Source organism: Leptodactylus fuscus, unplaced genomic scaffold (assembly GCF_031893055.1).
Source record: "Leptodactylus fuscus isolate aLepFus1 unplaced genomic scaffold, aLepFus1.hap2 HAP2_SCAFFOLD_690, whole genome shotgun sequence".
Classification (NCBI taxonomy): domain Eukaryota; kingdom Metazoa; phylum Chordata; class Amphibia; order Anura; family Leptodactylidae; genus Leptodactylus; species Leptodactylus fuscus.
The window spans coordinates 1,371-23,223 of NW_027440725.1; the positions used below are offsets into that span (position 1 = coordinate 1,371).

Sequence of the window (21,853 nt, forward strand, 5' to 3'; positions counted from 1 at the left end):
TATTCTTGTACATAGGAGTAGTATTATAGTAGTTATATTCTTGTACATAGGATAGTATTATAGTAGTTATATTCTTGTACATAGGAGTAGTATTATAGTAGTTATATTCTTGTACATAGGAGTAGTATTATAGTAGTTATATCCTTGTACATAGGAGTAGTATTATAGTAGTTATATTCTTGTATATAGGAGCAGTATTATAGTAGTTATATTCTTGTACATAGGAGCAGTATTATAGTAGTTATATTCTTGTACATAGGAGTAGTATTATAGTAGTTATATTCTTGTACATAGGAGTAGTATTATAGTAGTTATATTCTTGTACATAGGAGCAGTATTATAGTAGTTATATTCTTGTACATAGGAGCAGTATTATAGTAGTTATATTCTTGTACATAGTAGTAGTATTATAGTAGTTATATTCTTGTACATAGGAGTAGTATTATAGTAGTTATATTCTTGTACATAGGATAGTATTATAGTAGTTATATTCTTGTACATAGGAGCAGTATTATAGTAGTTATATTCTTGTATATAGGAGTAGTATTATAGTAGTTATATTCTTGTACATAGGAGTAGTATTATAGTAGTTATATTCTTGTACATAGGAGTAGTATTATAGTAGTTATATTCTTGTACATAGGAGTAGTATTATAGTAGTTATATCCTTGTACATAGGAGTAGTATTATAGTAGTTATATTCTTGTATATAGGAGCAGTATTATAGTAGTTATATTCTTGTACATAGGAGCAGTATTATAGTAGTTATATTCTTGTACATAGGAGTAGTATTATAGTAGTTATATTCTTGTACATAGGAGTAGTATTATAGTAGTTATATTCTTGTACATAGGAGCAGTATTATAGTAGTTATATTCTTGTACATAGGAGCAGTATTATAGTAGTTATATTCTTGTACATAGTAGTAGTATTATAGTAGTTATATTCTTGTACATAGGAGTAGTATTATAGTAGTTATATTCTTGTACATAGGAGGTAGTATTATAGTAGTTATATTCTTGTACATAGGATAGTATTATAGTAGTTATATTCTTGTACATAGGAGTATTATTATAGTAGTTATATTCTTGTATATAGCAGTAGTATTATAGTAGTTATATTCTTGTACATAGGAGTATTATTATAGTAGTTATATTCTTGTACATAGGAGTAGTATTATAGTAGTTATATTCTTGTACATAGGAGCAGTATTATAGTAGTTATATTCTTGTACATAGGAGTATTATTATAGTAGTTATATTCTTGTACATAGGAGCAGTATTATAGTAGTTATATTCTTGTACATAGGAGTATTATTATAGTAGTTATATTCCTGTACATAGGAGCAGTATTATAGTAGTTATATTCTTGTACATAGGAGTATTATTATAGTAGTTATATTCTTGTATATAGCAAGTAGTATTATAGTAGTTATATTCTTGTACATAGGAGCAGTACATTTTTATACACAGCTGATATTGTATATATTCTGTGGTACAATGGTCTTTGTTTGTGGGCCTTCCATGTACAGTAGTGTCGGGGTCTGTTGTTGAAGCTGTGCTTTATGTGGTCAGTCTGACATCATGGACGCTCGCGCTTTTCCTTGCTCATGATAGTCTTTCTATTCTTGTAACTTTCTCGACTTCCTTCATCAGACGCAGACACTGCTCCTCCTGCCAGGGGAGGGCCACGCATTGTACGGCCACGGGGAGCCCCACGCCATCTGACACAGCCTGTAAAGACATGATGGAATTGGCGCATTAAGCTGAGGGTCACTTGGCTGCTTCTCCTTTGCCGTCACAATGTTTACCTTCTTCAAGAGTTTGTCCCAGAAGTCCTTGTGATGTCCTTCATACTTCTTCAGAGCCTCCTCATCATCATTGCTTACCGTGGTAACAGGCAGAACACCGGCCGGGAAATCCACCAGGTTGTAGAGGATCGCGTAGGACACGGCACCTGGGTGGGCAAAGGGACGACAATAGCAGTGGATTGAACGCCCGACCTACACACCTGCCCCTGCTGACACCCCCGGCCCCCTAATTGCTCTTGTCCTTGTGTATATATATATACTGTGCAGATATTCTACTTGCTCAGCCCTGACATGTACGGTGAGCAGCGCTCATGATCCCCTGGCCTGGCACAGACAGGAGGGCGACAGCTGCGGAGCTGAGAAGGTCACATACTTGTCAGCTGTCCAGGGAATCCGATGGTCAGAGCCGGACCCAGAAAAGGGCAAATCAGGACATCCAGGCCGTGGGCCTCCAATGGGCGATGAACTCCTGGCGATAGGCCTGCAGACATATAGCAACAGGTAACAGCGCCCCCACCTGAGCGGCCCTCCTATAGCAACAGGTAACAGCGCCCCCACCTGAGCAGCCCTCCTATAGCAACAGGTAACAGCGCCCCCACCTGAGCGGCCCTCCTATAGCAACAGGTAACAACGCCCCCACCTGAGCGGCCCTCCTATAGCAACAGGTAACAGCGCCCCCACCTGAGCAGCCCTCCTATAGCAACAGGTAACAGCGCCCCCACCTGAGCGGCCCCCCTATAGCAACAGGTAACAGCGTCCCCACCTGAGCGGCCCTCCTATAGCAACAGGTAACAGCGCCCCCACCTGAGCAGCCCTCCTATAGCAACAGGTAACAGCGCCCCCACCTGAGCGGCCCCCCTATAGCAACAGGTAACAGCGTCCCCACCTGAGCGGCCCTCCTATAGCAACAGGTAACAGCGCCCCCACCTGAGCAGCCCTCCTATAGCAACAGGTAACAGCACCCCTCCTATAGCAACAGGTAACAGCGCCCCTCCTATAGCAACATGTAACAGCGCCCCCACCTGAGCGGCCCTCCTATAGCAACAGTTAACAGCGCCCCCACCTGATCGGCCCTCCTATAGCAACAGGTAACAGCGCCCCCACCTGAGCGGCCCTCCTATAGCAACAGTTAACAGCGCCCCCACCTGATCGGCCCTCCTATAGCAACAGGTAACAGCGCCCCCACCTCAGCGGCCCTCCTATAGCACAGCGCCCCCACCTGAGCGGCCCTCCTATAGCAACATGTAACAGCGCCCCCCCTATAGCAACAGGTAACAGCGCCCCCACCTGAGCGGCCCTCCTATAGCAACAGGTAACAGCGCCCCCACCTGAGCGGCCCTCCTATAGCAACAGGTAACCGCGCCCCCACCTGAGCGACCCCCCTATAGCAACAGGTAACAGCGCCCCCACCTGAGCGGCCCCCCTATAGCAACAGGTAACAGCGCCCCCACCTGAGCAGCCCTCCTATAGCTACAGGTAACAGCGCCCCCACCTCAGCGGCCCTCCTATAGCAACAGCGCCCCCACCTGAGCGGCCCTCCTATAGCAACATGTAACAGCGCCCCCCCTATAGCAACAGGTAACAGCGCCCCCACCTGAGCGGTCCTCCTATAGCAACAGGTAACAGCGCCCCCACCTGAGCGGTCCCCCTATAGCAACAGGTAACAGCGCCCCCACCTGAGCGGCCCTCCTATAGCAACAGGTAACAGCGCCCCCACCTGAGCGGCTCCCCTATAGCAACAGGTAACAGCGCCCCCACCTGAGCGGTCCTCCTATAGCAACAGGTAACAGCGCCCCCACCTGAGCGGTCCCCCTATAGCAACAGGTAACAGCGCCCCCACCTGAGCGGCCCTCCTATAGCAACAGGTAACAGCGCCCCCACCTGAGCGGCCCCCCTATAGCAACAGGTAACAGCGCCCCCACCTGAGCGGCCCTCCTATAGCAACAGGTAACAGCGCCCCCACCTGAGCAGCCCTCCTATAGCAACAGGTAACAGCGCCCCCACCTGAGCGGCCCCCCTATAGCAACAGGTAACAGCGCCCCCACCTGAGCGGCCCTCCTATAGCTACAGGTAACAGCGCCCCCACCTGAGCGGCCCTCCTATAGCAACAGGTAACAGCGCCCCCACCTGAGCGGTCCCCCTATAGCAACAGGTAACAGCGCCCCCACCTGAGCGGCCCTCCTATAGCAACAGGTAACAGCGCCCCCACCTGAGCGCCCCCCTATAGCAACAGGTAACAGCGCCCCCACCTGAGCGGTCCTCCTATAGCAACAGGTAACAGCGCCCCCACCTGAGCGGTCCCCCTATAGCAACAGGTAACAGCGCCCCCACCTGAGCGGCCCTCCTATAGCAACAGGTAACAGCGCCCCACCTGAGCGGCCCCCCTATAGCAACAGGTAACAGCGCCCCCACCTGAGCGGCCCTCCTATAGCAACAGGTAACAGCGCCCCCACCTGAGCGGCCCCCCTATAGCAACAGGTAACAGCGCCCCCACCTGAGCAGCCCTCCTATAGCTACAGGTAACAGCGCCCCCACCTGAGCGGCCCTCCTATAGCAACAGGTAACAGCGCCCCCACCTGAGCGGCCCTCCTATAGCAACAGGTAACAGCGCCCCCACCTGAGCGGCCCCCCTATAGCAACAGGTAACAGCGCCCCCACCTGAGCGGCCCTCCTATAGCAACAGGTAACAGCGCCCCCACCTGAGCGGCCCCCCTATAGCAACAGGTAACAGCGCCCCCACCTGAGCAGCCCTCCTATAGCAACAGGTAACAGCGCCCCCACCTGAGCGGCCCCCCTATAGCAACAGGTAACAGCGCCCCCACCTGAGCGGCCCTCCTATAGCTACAGGTAACAGCGCCCCCACCTGAGCGGCCCTCCTATAGCAACAGGTAACAGCGCCCCCACCTGAGCGGCCCTCCTATAGCAACAAGTAACAGCGCCCCCACCTGAGCGGCCCTCCTATAGCAACAGGTAACAGCGCCCCCACCTGAGCGGCCCCCCTATAGCAACAGGTAACAGCGCCCCCACCTGAGCGGCCCTCCTATAGCAACAGGTAACAGCGCCCCCACCTGAGCGGCCCTCCTATAGCAACAGGTAACAGCGCCCCCACCTGAGCGGCCCTCCTATAGCAACAGGTAACAGCGGCCCCCCTATAGCAACAGGTAACAGCGCCCCCACCTGAGCAGTCCTCCTATAGCAACAGGTAACAGTGCCCCCACCTGAGCGGCCCTCCTATAGCAACATGTAACAGCACCCCCACCTGAGCGGCCCTCCTATAGCAACATGTAACAGCGCCCCCACCTGAGCGGCCCTCCTATAGCAACATGTAACAGCGCCCCCACCTGAGCGGCCCTCCTATAGCAACATGTAACAGCGCCCCCCTATAGCAACAGGTAACAGCGCCCCCACCTGAGCAGCCCTCCTATAGCAACAGGTAACAGCGCCCCCACCTGAGCAGCCCTCCTATAGCAACAGGTAACAGCGCCCCCACCTGAGCGGCCCTCCTATAGCAACAAGTAACAGCGCCCCCACCTGAGCAGCCCTTCTATAGCAACATGTAACAGCACCCCCACCTGAGCGGCCCTCCTATAGCAACAGGTAACAGCACCCCCACCTGAGCGGCCCTCCTATAGCAACAGGTAACAGCGCCCCCACCTGAGCGGCCCTCCTATAGCTACAGGTAACAGCGCCCCCACCTGAGCGGCCCTCCTATAGCAACAGGTAACAGCGCCCCCACCTGAGCGGCCCTCCTATAGCAACAAGTAACAGCGCCCCCACCTGAGCGGCCCTCCTATAGCAACAGGTAACAGCGTCCCCACCTGAGCGGCCCCCCTATAGCAACAGGTAACAGCGCCCCCACCTGAGCGGCCCTCCTATAGCAACAAGTAACAGCGCCCCCACCTGAGCGGCCCTCCTATAGCAACAGGTAACAGCGCCCCCATCTGAGCGGCCCTCCTATAGCAACAGGTAACAGCACCCCCACCTGAGCGGCCCCCCTATAGCAACAGGTAACAGCGGCCCCATCTGAGCGGCCCCCCTATAGCAACAGGTAACAGCGCCCCCACCTGAGCGGCCCTCCTATAGCAACATGTAACAGTGCCCCCACCTGAGCAGTCCTCCTATAGCAACAGGTAACAGTGCCCCCACCTGAGCGGCCCTCCTATAGCAACAGGTAACAGCGCCCCCCACCTGAGCAGTCCTCCTATAGCAACATGTAACAGCGCCCCCACCTGAGCGGCCCTCCTATAGCAACAGGTAACAGCGCCCCCACCTGAGCGGCTCTCCTATAGCAACAAGTAACAGCGCCCCCACCTGAGCGGCCCTCCTATAGCAACAGGTAACAGCGCCCCCACCTGAGCGGCCCTCCTATAGCAACAGGTAACAGCGTCCCCACCTGAGCAGCCCTTCTATAGCAACATGTAACAGCGCCCCCACCTGAGCGGCCCTCCTATAGCAACATGTAACAGCGCCCCCCTATAGCAACAGGTAACAGCGCCCCCACCTGAGCAGCCCTCCTATAGAAACAGGTAACAGCGCCCCCCCTATAGCAACATGTAACAGCGTCCCCACCTGAGCGGCCCTCCTATAGCAACAGGTAACAGCGCCCCCACCTGAGCGCCCCCCCCTATAGCAACATGTAACAGCGCCCCCACCTGAGCGGCCCTCCTATAGCAACAGGTAACAGCGCCCCCACCTGAGCGCCCCCCCCTATAGCAACAGGTAACAGCGCCCCCACCTGAGCGGCCCTCCTATAGCAACAGGAAACAGCGCCCCCACCTGAGCGGCCCCTCCTATAGCAACAGGTAACAGCGCCCCCACCTGAGCAGCCCTCCTATAGCAACAAGTAACAGCGTCCCCACCTGAGCAGCCCTCCTATAGCAACATGTAACAGCGCCCCCCCTATAGCAACAGGTAACAGCACCCCCACCTGAGCAGCCCTCCTATAGCAACAAGTAACAGCGTCCCCACCTGAGCGGCCCTCCTATAGCAACAGGTAACAGCGCCCCTCCTATAGCAACATGTAACAGCGCCCCCCCTATAGCAACAGGTAACAGCGCCCCCACCTGAGCGGTCCTCCTATAGCAACAGGTAACAGCGCCCCCACCTGAGCGGCCCTCCTATAGCAACAGGTAACAGCGCCCCCACCTGAGCGGCCCTCCTATAGCAACAGGTAACAGCGCCCCCACCTGAGCGGCCCCCCTATAGCAACAGGTAACAGCGCCCCCACCTGAGCGGCCCTCCTATAGCAACAGGTAACAGCGCCCCCACCTGAGCAGCCCTCCTATAGCAACAGGTAACCGCGCCCCCACCTGAGCGGCCCTCCTATAGCAACAGGTAACAGCGCCCCCACCTGAGCGGCCCCCCTATAGCAACAGGTAACAGCGCCCCCACCTGAGCGGCCCCCCTATAGCAACAGGTAACAGCGCCCCCACCTGAGCAGCCCTCCTATAGCTACAGGTAACAGCACCCCCACCTCAGCGGCCCTCCTATAGCAACAGCGCCCCCACCTGAGCGGCCCTCCTATAGCAACAGGTAACAGCGCCCCTCCTATAGCAACATGTAACAGCGCCCCCACCTGAGCGGTCCTTCTATAGCAACAGGTAACAGCGCCCCCACCTGAGCGGTCCCCCTATAGCAACAGGTAACAGCGCCCCCACCTGAGCGGCCCTCCTATAGCAACAGGTAACAGCGCCCCCACCTGAGCGGCCCTCCTATAGCAACAGGTAAAAGCGCCCCCACCTGAGCGGCCCTCCTATAGCAACAGGTAACAGCGCCCCCACCTGAGCGGCCCTCCTATAGCAACAGGTAACAGCGCCCCCACCTGAGCGGCCCTCCTATAGCAACAGGTAACAGCGCCCCCACCTGAGCGGCCCCCCTATAGCAACAGGTAACAGCGCCCCCACCTGAGCGGCCCTCCTATAGCAACAGGTAACAGCGCCCCCACCTGAGCGGCCCCCCTATAGCAACAGGTAACAGCGCCCCCACCTGAGCGGCCCTCCTATAGCTACAGGTAACAGCGCCCCCACCTGAGCGGCCCTCCTATAGCAACAGGTAACAGCGCCCCCACCTGAGCGGCCCTCCTATAGCAACAAGTAACAGCGCCCCCACCTGAGCGGCCCTCCTATAGCAACAGGTAACAGCGCCCCCATCTGAGCGGCCCTCCTATAGCAACAGGTAACAGCGGCCCCATCTGAGCGGCCCTCCTATAGCAACAGGTAACAGCGGCCCCCCTATAGCAACAGGTAACAGCGCCCCCACCTGAGCAGTCCTCCTATAGCAACAGGTAACAGTGCCCCCACCTGAGCGGCCCTCCTATAGCAACAAGTAACAGCGTCCCCACCTGAGCGCCCCCCTATAGCAACAGGTAACAGCGCCCCCACCTGAGCAGTCCTCCTATAGCAACATGTAACAGCGCCCCCACCTGAGCAGCCCTCCTATAGCAACATGTAACAGCGCCCCTCCTATAGCAACAAGTAACAGCGTCCCCACCTGAGCGGCCCCCCTATAGCAACAGGTAACAGCGCCCCCACCTGAGCAGTCCTCCTATAGCAACATGTAACAGCACCCCCACCTGAGCAGTCCTCCTATAGCAACATGTAACAGCGCCCCTCCTATAGCAACAAGTAACAGCGCCCCCACCTGAGCGCCCCCCCTATAGCAACAGGTAACAGCGCCCCCACCTGAGCGGCCCTCCTATAGCAACAGGTAACAGCGCCCCCACCTGAGCGGCCCTCCTATAGCAACAGGTAACAACGCCCCCACCTGAGCGGCCCTCCTATAGCAACAGGTAACCGCGCCCCCACCTGAGCAGCCCTCCTATAGCTACAGGTAACAGCGCCCCCACCTGAGCGGCCCTCCTATAGCAACAGGTAACAGCGGCCCCACCTGAGCGGTCCTCCTATAGCAACAGGTAACAGCGCCCCCACCTGAGCGGCCCTCCTATAGCAACAGGTAACAGCGCCCCCACCTGAGCGGCCCTCCTATAGCAACATGTAACAGCGCCCCCACCTGAGTGGCCCTCCTATAGCAACAGGTAACAGCGCCCCCACCTGAGTGGCCCTCCTATAGTATCAGCTCCGCGTCCTCCCCCCCCTGGGGCCCCTCCAATAGTATCAGCTCTGTGCCCCCCCCCCTGGGGCCCCTCCAATAGTATCAGCTCTGTGCCCCCCCCCTGGGGCCCCTACAATAGTATAAGCGCCACACCCCCACCTGAGGGGCCCCTCCTATAGTATCAGCTCCGCGTCCCCCCCCCCCCCCGGGGCCCCTCCTATAGTATCAGCTCCGCGTCCCCCCCCCCAGGGGCCCCTCCAATAGTATCAGCTCCGCGTCCCCCCCCCCCCCCGGGGCCCCTCCTATAGTATCAGCTCCGCGTCCCCCCCCCCCACCTGAGGGGCCCCTCCAATAGTATCAGCTCCGTGCCCCCCCAGGGGCCCCTCCAATAGTATCAGCTCCGTGCCCCCCCCCCCCAGGGGCCCCTACAATAGTATAAGCGCCACACCCCCACCTGAGGGGCCCCTCCTATAGTATTAGCTCCGCGTCCCCCCCCCCCCGGAGCCCCTCCTATAGTATCAGCTCCGCGTCCCCCCCCAGGGGCCCCTCCAATAGTATCAGCTCCGTGCCCCCCCCAGGGGCCCCTCCAATAGTATCAGCTCCGCGTCCCCCCCCCCCCCCACCTGAGGGGCCCCTCCAATAGTATCAGCTCCGCGTCCCCCCCGGGGCCTCTCCAATAGTATAAGCGCCACACCCCCACCTAAGGGGCCCCTCCTATAGTATCAGCTCCGTGCCCCTCCCAGGGGCCCCTCCAATAGTATCAGCTCCGCGTCCCCCCCCCTCCCCCCTGGGGCCCCTCCTATAGTATCAGCTCCGCGTCCCCCCCCCCGGGGCCCCTCCAATAGTATCAGCTCCGCGTCCCCCCCGGGGCCCCTCCTATAGTATCAGCTCCGCGTCCCCCCCCCCCCCCCCCGGGGCCCCTCCTATAGTATCAGCTCCGCGTCCCCCCCCCCCCGGGGCCCCTCCTATAGTATCAGCTCCGCGTCCCCCCCCCCCGGGGCCCCTCCTATAGTATCAGCGTCTTTTTTTTTGGGCACCAGTGTTCAGGCTCCTTACCTCCACTGCCACGTGATGTCTCCACAGCTCTTTCACTGAACTGGTGAGGAAGAGGTTAAAGGGTTAAAGGTCACCTCTGTGTCTTGGATCCTATTCAGATGAATGCTGCTGCGCACCAATAACGTGAAAAGGTGAACAATTTATTAAAGCATAGACGCCATGAACAAGTATGTAAAGCGTACGAGAGTATATACAGTATATATATATATATAGCAGTCACTAGATCACTGTAATAACCGCCATGACGCCAGTGCGCACTCTGCAGTGCTCTACATCTTATCTGAGGAAGCTCTGTGACCTCATGGCGTCTATTACAGTCATCTAGTGACTGCTATATATATATATATACTGTATATACTCTCGTACGCTTTACATACTTGTTCATGGCGTCTATGCTTTAATAAATTGTTCACCTTTTCAGGTTCTTGGTGCGCAGCCGCATTTATCTACATTGCATTGAGTGGCAGGACTCCCTATCTGCCGGCAGCCGTACTCATCCTTTAGTAGTGTGCGCTTCCATTGCTTTCTTTATATCGGATCCTATTCAGACTTGTAGGTGATATTATCTGCAGTTATTTACCTAAAACATTGCTCAATCTCTCCTCAGTCCGCTCTCTGTCAGACTGCTGACTCCATACTCCTGGCCACCTCTATTCTCCTCCCCCTAATGTCCTGCTCTCAGGGCTGCGGCCCCCCCTAATGTCCTGCTCTCGGGGCTGCGGCCTCCCCCTAATGTCCTGCTCTCAGGGCTGCGGCCTCCCCCTAATGTCCTGCTCTCAGGGCTGCGGCCTCCCCCTAATGTCCTGCTCTCGGGGCTGCGGCCTCCCCCCCTAATGTCCTGCTCTCAGGGCTGCGGCCTCCCCCCCTAATGTCCTGCTCTCAGGGCTGCGGCCTCCCCCCCCTAATGTCCTGCTCTCCGGGCTGCGGCCTCCCCCTAATGTCCTGCTCTCGGGGCTGCGGCCTCCCCCCCTAATGTCCTGCTCTCGGGGCTGCGGCCTCCCCCCCTAATGTCCTGCTCTCAGGGCTGCGGCCCCCCCCCCCCTAATGTCCTGCTCTCAGGGCTGCGGCCCCCCCCCCTAATGTCCTGCTCTCAGGGCTGCGGCCCCCCCCTAATGTCCTGCTCTCAGGGCTGCGGCCCCCCCCCCCTAATGTCCTGCTCTCAGGGCTGCGGCCCCCCCCCTAATGTCCTGCTCTCAGGGCTGCGGCCTCCCCCCCTAATGTCCTGCTCTCAGGGCTGCGGCCTCCCCCCCTAATGTCCTGCTCTCAGGGCTGCGGCCTCCCCCCCTAATGTCCTGCTCTCAGGGCTGCGGCCTCCCCCCCTAATGTCCTGCTCTCAGGGCTGCGGCCTCCCCCCCTAATGTCCTGCTCTCAGGGCTGCGGTCCCCCCCTAATGTCCTGCTCTCAGGGCTGCGGCCCCCCCCCCTAATGTCCTGCTCTCAGGGCTGCGGCCCCCCCCCTAATGTCCTGCTCTCAGGGCTGCGGCCCCCCCCCCTAATGTCCTGCTCTCAGGGCTGCGGCCTCCCCCCCTAATGTCCTGCTCTCAGGGCTGCGGCCTCCCCCCCTAATGTCCTGCTCTCTGGGCTGCAGCCTCCCCCCCTAATGTCCTGCTCTCGGGGCTGCGGCCTCCCCCCCTAATGTCCTGCTCTCTGGGCTGCAGCCTCCCCCCCTAATGTCCTGCTCTCTGGGCTGCAGCCCCCCCTAATGTCCTGCTCTCTGGGCTGCGGCCTCCCCCCCTAATGTCCTGCTCTCTGGGCTGCAGCCTCCCCCCCTAATGTCCTGCTCTCCGGGCTGCAGCCCCCCCTAATGTCCTGCTCTCTGGGCTGCGGCCTCCCCCCTAATGTCCTGCTCTCTGGGCTGCAGCCTCCCCCCCTAATGTCCTGCTCTCCAGGCTGCAGCCCCCCCTAATGTCCTGCTCTCGGGGCTGCGGCCTCCCCCCCCTAATGTCCTGCTCTCTGGGCTGCAGCCCCCCCTAATGTCCTGCTCTCTGGGCTGCGGCCTCCCCCCCTAATGTCCTGCTCTCATGGCTGCAGCCTCCCCCCCTAATGTCCTGCTCTCTGGGCTGCAGCCCCCCCTAATGTCCTGCTCTCTGGGCTGTGGCCTCCCCCTAATGTCCTGCTCTCGGGGCTGCGGCCTCCCCCTAATGTCCTGCTCTCAGGGCTGCGGCCCCCCCCTAATGTCCTGCTCTCTGGGCTGCGGCCTCCCCCCCTAATGTCCTGCTCTCTGGGCTGCAGCCCCCCCTAATGTCCTGCTCTCTGGGCTGCGGCCTCCCCCTAATGTCCTGCTCTCGGGGCTGCGGCCTCCCCCTAATGTCCTGCTCTCAGGGCTGCGGCCCCCCCCTAATGTCCTGCTCTCGGGGCTGCGGCCTCCCCCTAATGTCCTGCTCTCAGGGCTGCGGCCTCCCCTAATGTCCTGCTCTCATGGCTGCAGCCTCCCCCCCTAATGTCCTGCTCTCAGGGCTGCGGCCTCCCCCCCTAATGTCCTGCTCTCAGGGCTGCGGCCCCCCCCCTAATGTCCTGCTCTCAGGGCCTGCGGCCCCCCCCCCTAATGTCCTGCTCTCAGGGCTGCGGCCTCCCCCCTAATGTCCTGCTCTCAGGGCTGCGCCCCCCTCCCCCTAATGTCCTGCTCTCAGGGCTGCGGCCCCCCCCCCCCTAATGTCCTGCTCTCAGGGCTGCGGCCCCCCCCCCCCTAATGTCCTGCTCTCAGGGCTGCGGCCCCCCCCCCCTAATGTCCTGCTCTCAGGGCTGCGGCCTCCCCCCTAATGTCCTGCTCTCAGGGCTGCGCCCCCCTCCCCCTAATGTCCTGCTCTCAGGGCTGCGGCCCCCCCCCCCTAATGTCCTGCTCTCAGGGCTGCGGCCCCCCCCCCTAATGTCCTGCTCTCAGGGCTGCGGCCTCCCCCCTAATGTCCTGCTCTCAGGGCTGCGGCCCCCCCCTAATGTCCTGCTCTCGGGGCTGCGGCCTCCCCCTAATGTCCTGCTCTCAGGGCTGCGCCCCCCTCCCCCTAATGTCCTGCTCTCAGGGCTGCGGCCCCCCCCCCCTAATGTCCTGCTCTCTGGGCTGCGGCCCCCCCCCCCTAATGTCCTGCTCTCAGGGCTGCGGCCCCCCCCCCCCTAATGTCCTGCTCTCAGGGCTGCGGCCCCCCCCCCCCCCCCCCCCCCCCCCCCCCCCCCCTAATGTCCTGCTCTCAGGGCTGCGGCCCCCCCCCCTAATGTCCTGCTCTCAGGGCTGCGGCCTCCCCCCTAATGTCCTGCTCTCAGGGCTGCGCCCCCCTCCCCCTAATGTCCTGCTCTCAGGGCTGCGGCCCCCCCCCCCTAATGTCCTGCTCTCAGGGCTGCGGCCCCCCCCCCTAATGTCCTGCTCTCAGGGCTGCGGCCTCCCCCCTAATGTCCTGCTCTCAGGGCTGCGGCCCCCCCCTAATGTCCTGCTCTCGGGGCTGCGGCCTCCCCCTAATGTCCTGCTCTCAGGGCTGCGCCCCCCTCCCCCTAATGTCCTGCTCTCAGGGCTGCGGCCCCCCCCTAATGTCCTGCTCTCAGGGCTGCGCCCCCCTCCCCCTAATGTCCTGCTCTCAGGGCTGCGGCCCCCCCCCCCCCTAATGTCCTGCTCTCAGGGCTGCGGCCCCCCCCCCCCTAATGTCCTGCTCTCAGGGCTGCGGCCCCCCCCCCCCTAATGTCCTGCTCTCATGGCCTCCATTCTTCCATTGTCTTACCTCACTCCCTGCACATTCTGAAGAACCAAGGAGAGTCTAGGAAACTGCGGAGGAAGAGACATGACGGATGATGGAGTGATATCTCAAGAGAAAAAAGGGAAAAAAAACACCGAGCAAACCGTAGTGTAGATGTGTGTGCTTACTGGTTGGGTATGAAGACAAGTCTAGGCTGGATACACAACAACAGGGTCACTGGGCGAGGATCCTGCGAGGTACCTCACACCTCCTGGGTGTGTAGATAATGCAAGGGTGGACCAAGTTGCCCATTTTGCAATGACAAATCCGGAACAAGAAGGACCCGCGCTGAATGGTTAGTGAAAACGACTTTTTATTGAACAACACACTACGCGTTTCGGGCATTCGCTCTGCCCTTCTTCAGGTGCAATAGTTCTAAATAAACAATAAAGGATAAAAATCATATCGCAATATGTCGCCGATACAAAACCAAGCACTATCTCGGCCATTGTGTAGATAAACACTAGTCATTTGTTACACAATACAATATATATGAACAGAGACAATCTGTAGCTCAGAATATAAATAGTGGTGGGTAAAAAACTTTCTAAAATCTTTGGACACCGCCTCATGGAAACCTGGATTCACAGCAATCTTATATTACCACCCGGATCTTTTTGGCAGATCATCAGACCCGTCTGCATCTCCATTATTTATATTCTGAGCTACAGATTGTCTCTGTTCATATATATTGTATTGTGTAACAAATGACTAGTGTTTATCTACACAATGGCCGAGATAGTGCTTGGTTTTGTATCACTATATTGCGATATGATTTTTATCCTTTATTGTTTATTTAGAACTATTGCACCTGAAGAAGGGCAGAGCGAATGCCCGAAACGCGTAGTGTGTTGTTCAATAGAAAGTCGTCTTCACCTAACCATTCAGCGCCGGTCCTTCTTGTTCCAGATTTGTCATTGCAAAATCGGCAACTTGGTCCACCCTTGAAGATGATGGAGTGATGTCACACCAAGACGCTTCGCCAACCTCCCATCTCCATATTCCAGAATGAGAGCAAGGGCACTCACCAGTGGCCTGAGCAGGACGGACAGTACTCTCTTCAGCCAGGAGGGGCAGCGGTAAGTGGAGACCTGCGTCCTCAGGTTGGCGTCCACTTCATCTCCTTTGCTAGAAATAAATTGGTGATGCTGGTAACTCCGCCCCCTGCCGCTCCATCAATCATACAATACCTACAAGTTATCCAAGAAGGTGGAGCCTCCGTCAGCCAAGAGACCCCGCATGGCCAAGCCAAAGAGCGACGACTCCACTGATGGCGGGGTGAAGGGCACCAACTGCAAGAGGAAGACGGAACAGTAGAGGTGGAGACAGGGCGCCAAGGACCGCACTGAGGAGCCGCGTCACATGACTACAAACCTTGTGGCCCGCCTTCTCCAGGAGCTCCTTAGTTTGCAGGACGGCGCGAGCCATAGAGGGCGTGGCCATGGTGGAGCCATCAGTCTGGTAGTATCCGATACACAGAGGCCGAGCACTGGAGAAGACCTGCAGAGGAGGTATATATATATATACAGGGAGAACAGTCACCTGACCTAGACCTGGATACAGCCGAGCACTGGAGAAGACCTACAGAGGAGGTATATATATATATACAGGGAGAACAGTCACCTGACCTAGACCTGGACACAGCTGAGCACTGGAGAAGACCTACAGAGGAGGTATATATATATATACAGGGAGAACAGTCTCCTGACCTAGACCTGGATACAGCCGAGCACCGGAGAAGACCTGCAGAGGAGGTATATATATATACAGGGAGAACAGTCACCTGACCTAGACCTGGACACAGCCGAGCACTGGAGAAGACCTGCAGAGGAGGTATATATATATATACAGGGAGAACAGTCACCTGACCTAGACCTGGACACAGCCGAGCACTGGAGAAGACCTGCAGAGGAGGTATATATATATACAGGGAGAACAGTCTCCTGACCTAGACCTGGACACAGCCGAGCACTGGAGAAGTCGTAGAGAGGAGGTATATATATATATACAGGGAGAACAGTCACCTGACCTAGACCTGGACACAGCCGAGCACCGGAGAAGACCTGCAGAGGAGGTATATATATATATATACAGGGAGAACAGTCTCCTGACCTAGACCTGGACACAGCCGAGCACCGGAGAAGACCTGCAGAGGAGGTATATATATATATACAGGGAGAACAGTCACCTGACCTAGACCTGGACACAGCTGAGCACTGGAGAAGACCTGCAGAGGAGGTATATATATATATACAGGGAGAACAGTCTCCTGACCTAGACCTGGACACAGCCGAGCACTGGAGAAGTCGTACAGAGGAGGTATATATATATATACAGGGAGAACAGTCACCTGACCTAGACCTGGACACAGCCGAGCACTGGAGAAGACCTGCAGAGGAGGTATATATATATATACAGGGAGAACAGTCACCTGACCTAGACCTGGACACAGCCGAGCACTGGAGAAGACCTGCAGAGGAGGTATATATATATACAGGGAGAACAGTCTCCTGACCTAGACCTGGACACAGCCGAGCACCGGAGAAGACCTGCAGAGGAGGTATATATATATACAGGGAGAACAGTCACCTGACCTAGACCTGGATACAGCCGAGCACCGGAGAAGACCTGCAGAGGAGGTATATATATATATACAGGGAGAACAGTCACCTGACCTAGACCTGGACACAGCTGAGCACTGGAGAAGTCGTACAGAGGAGGTATATATATATACAGGGAGAACAGTCTCCTGACCTAGACCTGGATACAGCCGAGCACCGGAGAAGACCTGCAGAGGAGGTATATATATATATACAGGGAGAACAGTCACCTGACCTAGACCTGGACACAGCTGAGCACTGGAGAAGTCGTACAGAGGAGGTATATATATATATACAGGGAGAACAGTCACCTGACCTAGACCTGGACACAGCCGAGCACTGGAGAAGACCTGCAGAGGAGGTATATATATATATACAGGGAGAACAGTCTCCTGACCTAGACCTGGACACAGCCGAGCACTGGAGAAGACCTGCAGAGGAGGTATATATATATACAGGGAGAACAGTCACCTGACCTAGACCTGGACACAGCCGAGCACTGGAGAAGACCTGCAGAGGAGGTATATATATATACAGGGAGAACAGTCACCTGACCTAGACCTGGACACAGCCGAGCACCGGAGAAGACCTGCAGAGGAGGTATATATATATACAGGGAGAACAGTCACCTGACCTAGACCTGGACACAGCCGAGCACTGGAGAAGACCTGCAGAGGAGGTATATATATATACAGGGAGAACAGTCACCTGACCTAGACCTGGACACAGCTGAGCACTGGAGAAGACCTACAGAGGAGGTATATATATATATACAGGGAGAACAGTCACCTGACCTAGACCTGGACACAGCCGAGCACTGGAGAAGACCTACAGAGGAGGTATATATATATATACAGGGAGAACAGTCACCTGACCTAGACCTGGACACAGCTGAGCACTGGAGAAGACCTACAGAGGAGGTATATATATATATACAGGGAGAACAGTCACCTGACCTAGACCTGGACACAGCTGAGCACTGGAGAAGACCTGCAGAGGAGGTATATATATATATACAGGGAGAACAGTCACCTGACCTAGACCTGGACACAGCTGAGCACTGGAGAAGACCTACAGAGGAGGTATATATATATATACAGGGAGAACAGTCACCTGACCTAGACCTGGACACAGCCGAGCACTGGAGAAGACCTGCAGAGGAGGTATATATATATATACAGGGAGAACAGTCACCTGACCTAGACCTGGACACAGCCGAGCACCGGAGAAGACCTGCAGAGGAGGTATATATATATATATACAGGGAGAACAGTCACCTGACCTAGACCTGGATACAGCCGAGCACTGGAGAAGACCTGCAGAGGAGGTATATATATATACAGGGAGAACAGTCACCTGACCTAGACCTGGATACAGCCGAGCACTGGAGAAGACCTACAGAGGAGGTATATATATATATACAGGGAGAACAGTCACCTGACTTAGACCTGGACACAGCCGAGCACTGGAGAAGACCTGCAGAGGAGGTATATATATATACAGGGAGAACAGTCTCCTGACCTAGACCTGGACACAGCCGAGCACCGGAGAAGTCGTACAGAGGAGGTATATATATATACAGGGAGAACAGTCACCTGACCTAGACCTGGACACAGCCGAGCACTGGAGAAGACCTGCAGAGGAGGTATATATATATATACAGGGAGAACAGTCTCCTGACCTAGACCTGGACACAGCCGAGCACTGGAGAAGACCTGCAGAGGAGGTATATATATATACAGGGAGAACAGTCACCTGACCTAGACCTGGACACAGCTGAGCACCGGAGAAGACCTGCAGAGGAGGTATATATATATATACAGGGAGAACAGTCTCCTGACCTAGACCTGGACACAGCTGAGCACCGGAGAAGACCTGCAGAGGAGGTATATATATATATACAGGGAGAACAGTCTCCTGACCTAGACCTGGACACAGCTGAGCACTGGAGAAGACCTGCAGAGGAGGTATATATATATATACAGGGAGAACAGTCACCTGACCTAGACCTGGACACAGCCGAGCACTGGAGAAGACCTGCAGAGGAGGTATATATATATACAGGGAGAACAGTCACCTGACCTAGACCTGGATACAGCCGAGCACCGGAGAAGACCTGCAGAGGAGGTATATATATATATACAGGGAGAACAGTCACCTGACCTAGACCTGGACACAGCTGAGCACTGGAGAAGACCTGCAGAGGAGGTATATATATATATACAGGGAGAACAGTCACCTGACCTAGACCTGGATACAGCCGAGCACTGGAGAAGTCGTACAGAGGAGGTATATATATATATACAGGGAGAACAGTCTCCTGACCTAGACCTGGACACAGCCGAGCACTGGAGAAGACCTGCAGAGGAGGTATATATATATATACAGGGAGAACAGTCACCTGACCTAGACCTGGACACAGCCGAGCACCGGAGAAGTCGTACAGAGGAGGTATATATATATATACAGGGAGAACAGTCTCCTGACCTAGACCTGGACACAGCCGAGCACTGGAGAAGACCTGCAGAGGAGGTATATATATATACAGGGAGAACAGTCTCCTGACCTAGACCTGGACACAGCCGAGCACTGGAGAAGACCTGCAGAGGAGGTATATATATATACAGGGAGAACAGTCACCTGACCTAGACCTGGACACAGCTGAGCACTGGAGAAGACCTGCAGAGGAGGTATATATATATATACAGGGAGAACAGTCACCTGACCTAGACCTGGACACAGCTGAGCACTGGAGAAGACCTGCAGAGGAGGTATATATATATATACAGGGAGAACAGTCTCCTGACCTAGACCTGGACACAGCCGAGCACCGGAGAAGACCTGCAGAGGAGGTATATATATATATACAGGGAGAACAGTCACCTGACCTAGACCTGGATACAGCCGAGCACCGGAGAAGACCTGCAGAGGAGGTATATATATATATACAGGGAGAACAGTCACCTGACCTAGACCTGGACACAGCCGAGCACCGGAGAAGACCTGCAGAGGAGGTATATATATATATACAGGGAGAACAGTCACCTGACCTAGACCTGGATACAGCCGAGCACCGGAGAAGACCTGCAGAGGAGGTATATATATATATACAGGGAGAACAGTCACCTGACCTAGACCTGGACACAGCCGAGCACTGGAGAAGACCTGCAGAGGAGGTATATATATATATACAGGGAGAACAGTCACCTGACCTAGACCTGGATACAGCCGAGCACCGGAGAAGACCTGCAGAGGAGGTATATATATATATACAGGGAGAACAGTCACCTGACCTAGACCTGGACACAGCCGAGCACCGGAGAAGACCTGCAGAGGAGGTATATATATATATACAGGGAGAACAGTCACCTGACCTAGACCTGGATACAGCCGAGCACCGGAGAAGACCTGCAGAGGAGGTATATATATATATACAGGGAGAACAGTCACCTGACCTAGACCTGGACACAGCCGAGCACCGGAGAAGACCTGCAGAGGAGGTATATATATATATACAGGGAGAACAGTCACCTGACCTAGACCTGGACACAGCCGAGCACCGGAGAAGACCTGCAGAGGAGGTATATATATATACAGGGAGAACAGTCTCCTGACCTAGACCTGGACACAGCCGAGCACTGGAGAAGACCTGCAGAGGAGGTATATATATATATACAGGGAGAACAGTCACCTGACCTAGACCTGGACACAGCTGAGCACTGGAGAAGACCTGCAGAGGAGGTATATATATATACAGGGAGAACAGTCTCCTGACCTAGACCTGGACACAGCCGAGCACTGGAGAAGTCGTAGAGAGGAGGTATATATATATACAGGGAGAACAGTCACCTGACCTAGACCTGGACACAGCCGAGCACTGGAGAAGACCTGCAGAGGAGGTATATATATATACAGGGAGAACAGTCTCCTGACCTAGACCTGGACACAGCCGAGCACTGGAGAAGTCGTAGAGAGGAGGTATATATATATACAGGGAGAACAGTCACCTGACCTAGACCTGGATACAGCTGAGCACTGGAGAAGACCTGCAGAGGAGGTATATATATATATACAGGGAGAACAGTCTCCTGACCTAGACCTGGACACAGCCGAGCACTGGAGAAGACCTGCAGAGGAGGTATATATATATACAGGGAGAACAGTCTCCTGACCTAGACCTGGACACAGCCGAGCACTGGAGAAGACCTGCAGAGGAGGTATATATATATACAGGGAGAACAGTCACCTGACCTAGACCTGGATACAGCTGAGCACTGGAGAAGACCTGCAGAGGAGGTATATATATATACAGGGAGAACAGTCACCTGACCTAGACCTGGACACAGCCGAGCACTGGAGAAGACCTACAGAGGAGGTATATATATATATACAGGGAGAACAGTCTCCTGACCTAGACCTGGACACAGCTGAGCACTGGAGAAGACCTGCAGAGGAGGTATATATATATACAGGGAGAACAGTCACCTGACCTAGACCTGGACACAGCTGAGCACTGGAGAAGACCTACAGAGGAGGTATATATATATACAGGGAGAACAGTCTCCTGACCTAGACCTGGACACAGCTGAGCACTGGAGAAGACCTGCAGAGGAGGTATATATATATACAGGGAGAACAGTCACCTGACCTAGACCTGGATACAGCCGAGCACTGGAGAAGACCTACAGAGGAGGTATATATATATATACAGGGAGAACAGTCACCTGACCTAGACCTGGACACAGCCGAGCACCGGAGAAGACCTGCAGAGGAGGTATATATATATATATACAGGGAGAACAGTCTCCTGACCTAGACCTGGACACAGCTGAGCACTGGAGAAGACCTGCAGAGGAGGTATATATATATATACAGGGAGAACAGTCTCCTGACCTAGACCTGGACACAGCCGAGCACTGGAGAAGTCGTACAGAGGAGGTATATATATATATACAGGGAGAACAGTCACCTGACCTAGACCTGGACACAGCCGAGCACTGGAGAAGACCTGCAGAGGAGGTATATATATATATACAGGGAGAACAGTCACCTGACCTAGACCTGGACACAGCCGAGCACTGGAGAAGACCTGCAGAGGAGGTATATATATATACAGGGAGAACAGTCTCCTGACCTAGACCTGGACACAGCCGAGCACCGGAGAAGACCTGCAGAGGAGGTATATATATATACAGGGAGAACAGTCACCTGACCTAGACCTGGACACAGCTGAGCACTGGAGAAGTCGTACAGAGGAGGTATATATATATACAGGGAGAACAGTCTCCTGACCTAGACCTGGATACAGCCGAGCACCGGAGAAGACCTGCAGAGGAGGTATATATATATATACAGGGAGAACAGTCACCTGACCTAGACCTGGACACAGCTGAGCACTGGAGAAGTCGTACAGAGGAGGTATATATATATATACAGGGAGAACAGTCACCTGACCTAGACCTGGACACAGCCGAGCACTGGAGAAGACCTGCAGAGGAGGTATATATATATACAGGGAGAACAGTCACCTGACCTAGACCTGGACACAGCTGAGCACTGGAGAAGACCTGCAGAGGAGGTATATATATATATACAGGGAGAACAGTCACCTGACCTAGA

At 55.0% G+C, this 21,853-nt stretch overlaps 1 protein-coding gene across 1 annotated transcript in view; it reads right to left on the reverse strand.

Annotated features, from left to right (window-relative positions):
• Positions 1-1,431: 1,431 nt before the first annotated feature.
• Positions 1,432-21,853, reverse strand: part of LOC142188714 (fatty-acid amide hydrolase 1-like) — a gene marked incomplete at its 5' end in the record, with an annotated part of 55,242 nt that continues 34,820 nt past the window's right edge. Inside the window, 9 exon segments of the mRNA XM_075261959.1 lie at positions 1,432-1,733; positions 1,811-1,956; positions 2,184-2,252; positions 2,255-2,291; positions 9,917-9,956; positions 13,620-13,663; positions 14,663-14,762; positions 14,829-14,926; positions 15,009-15,134. Coding sequence (XP_075118060.1) covers positions 1,608-1,733; positions 1,811-1,956; positions 2,184-2,252; positions 2,255-2,291; positions 9,917-9,956; positions 13,620-13,663; positions 14,663-14,762; positions 14,829-14,926; positions 15,009-15,134 — 786 coding nt within the window.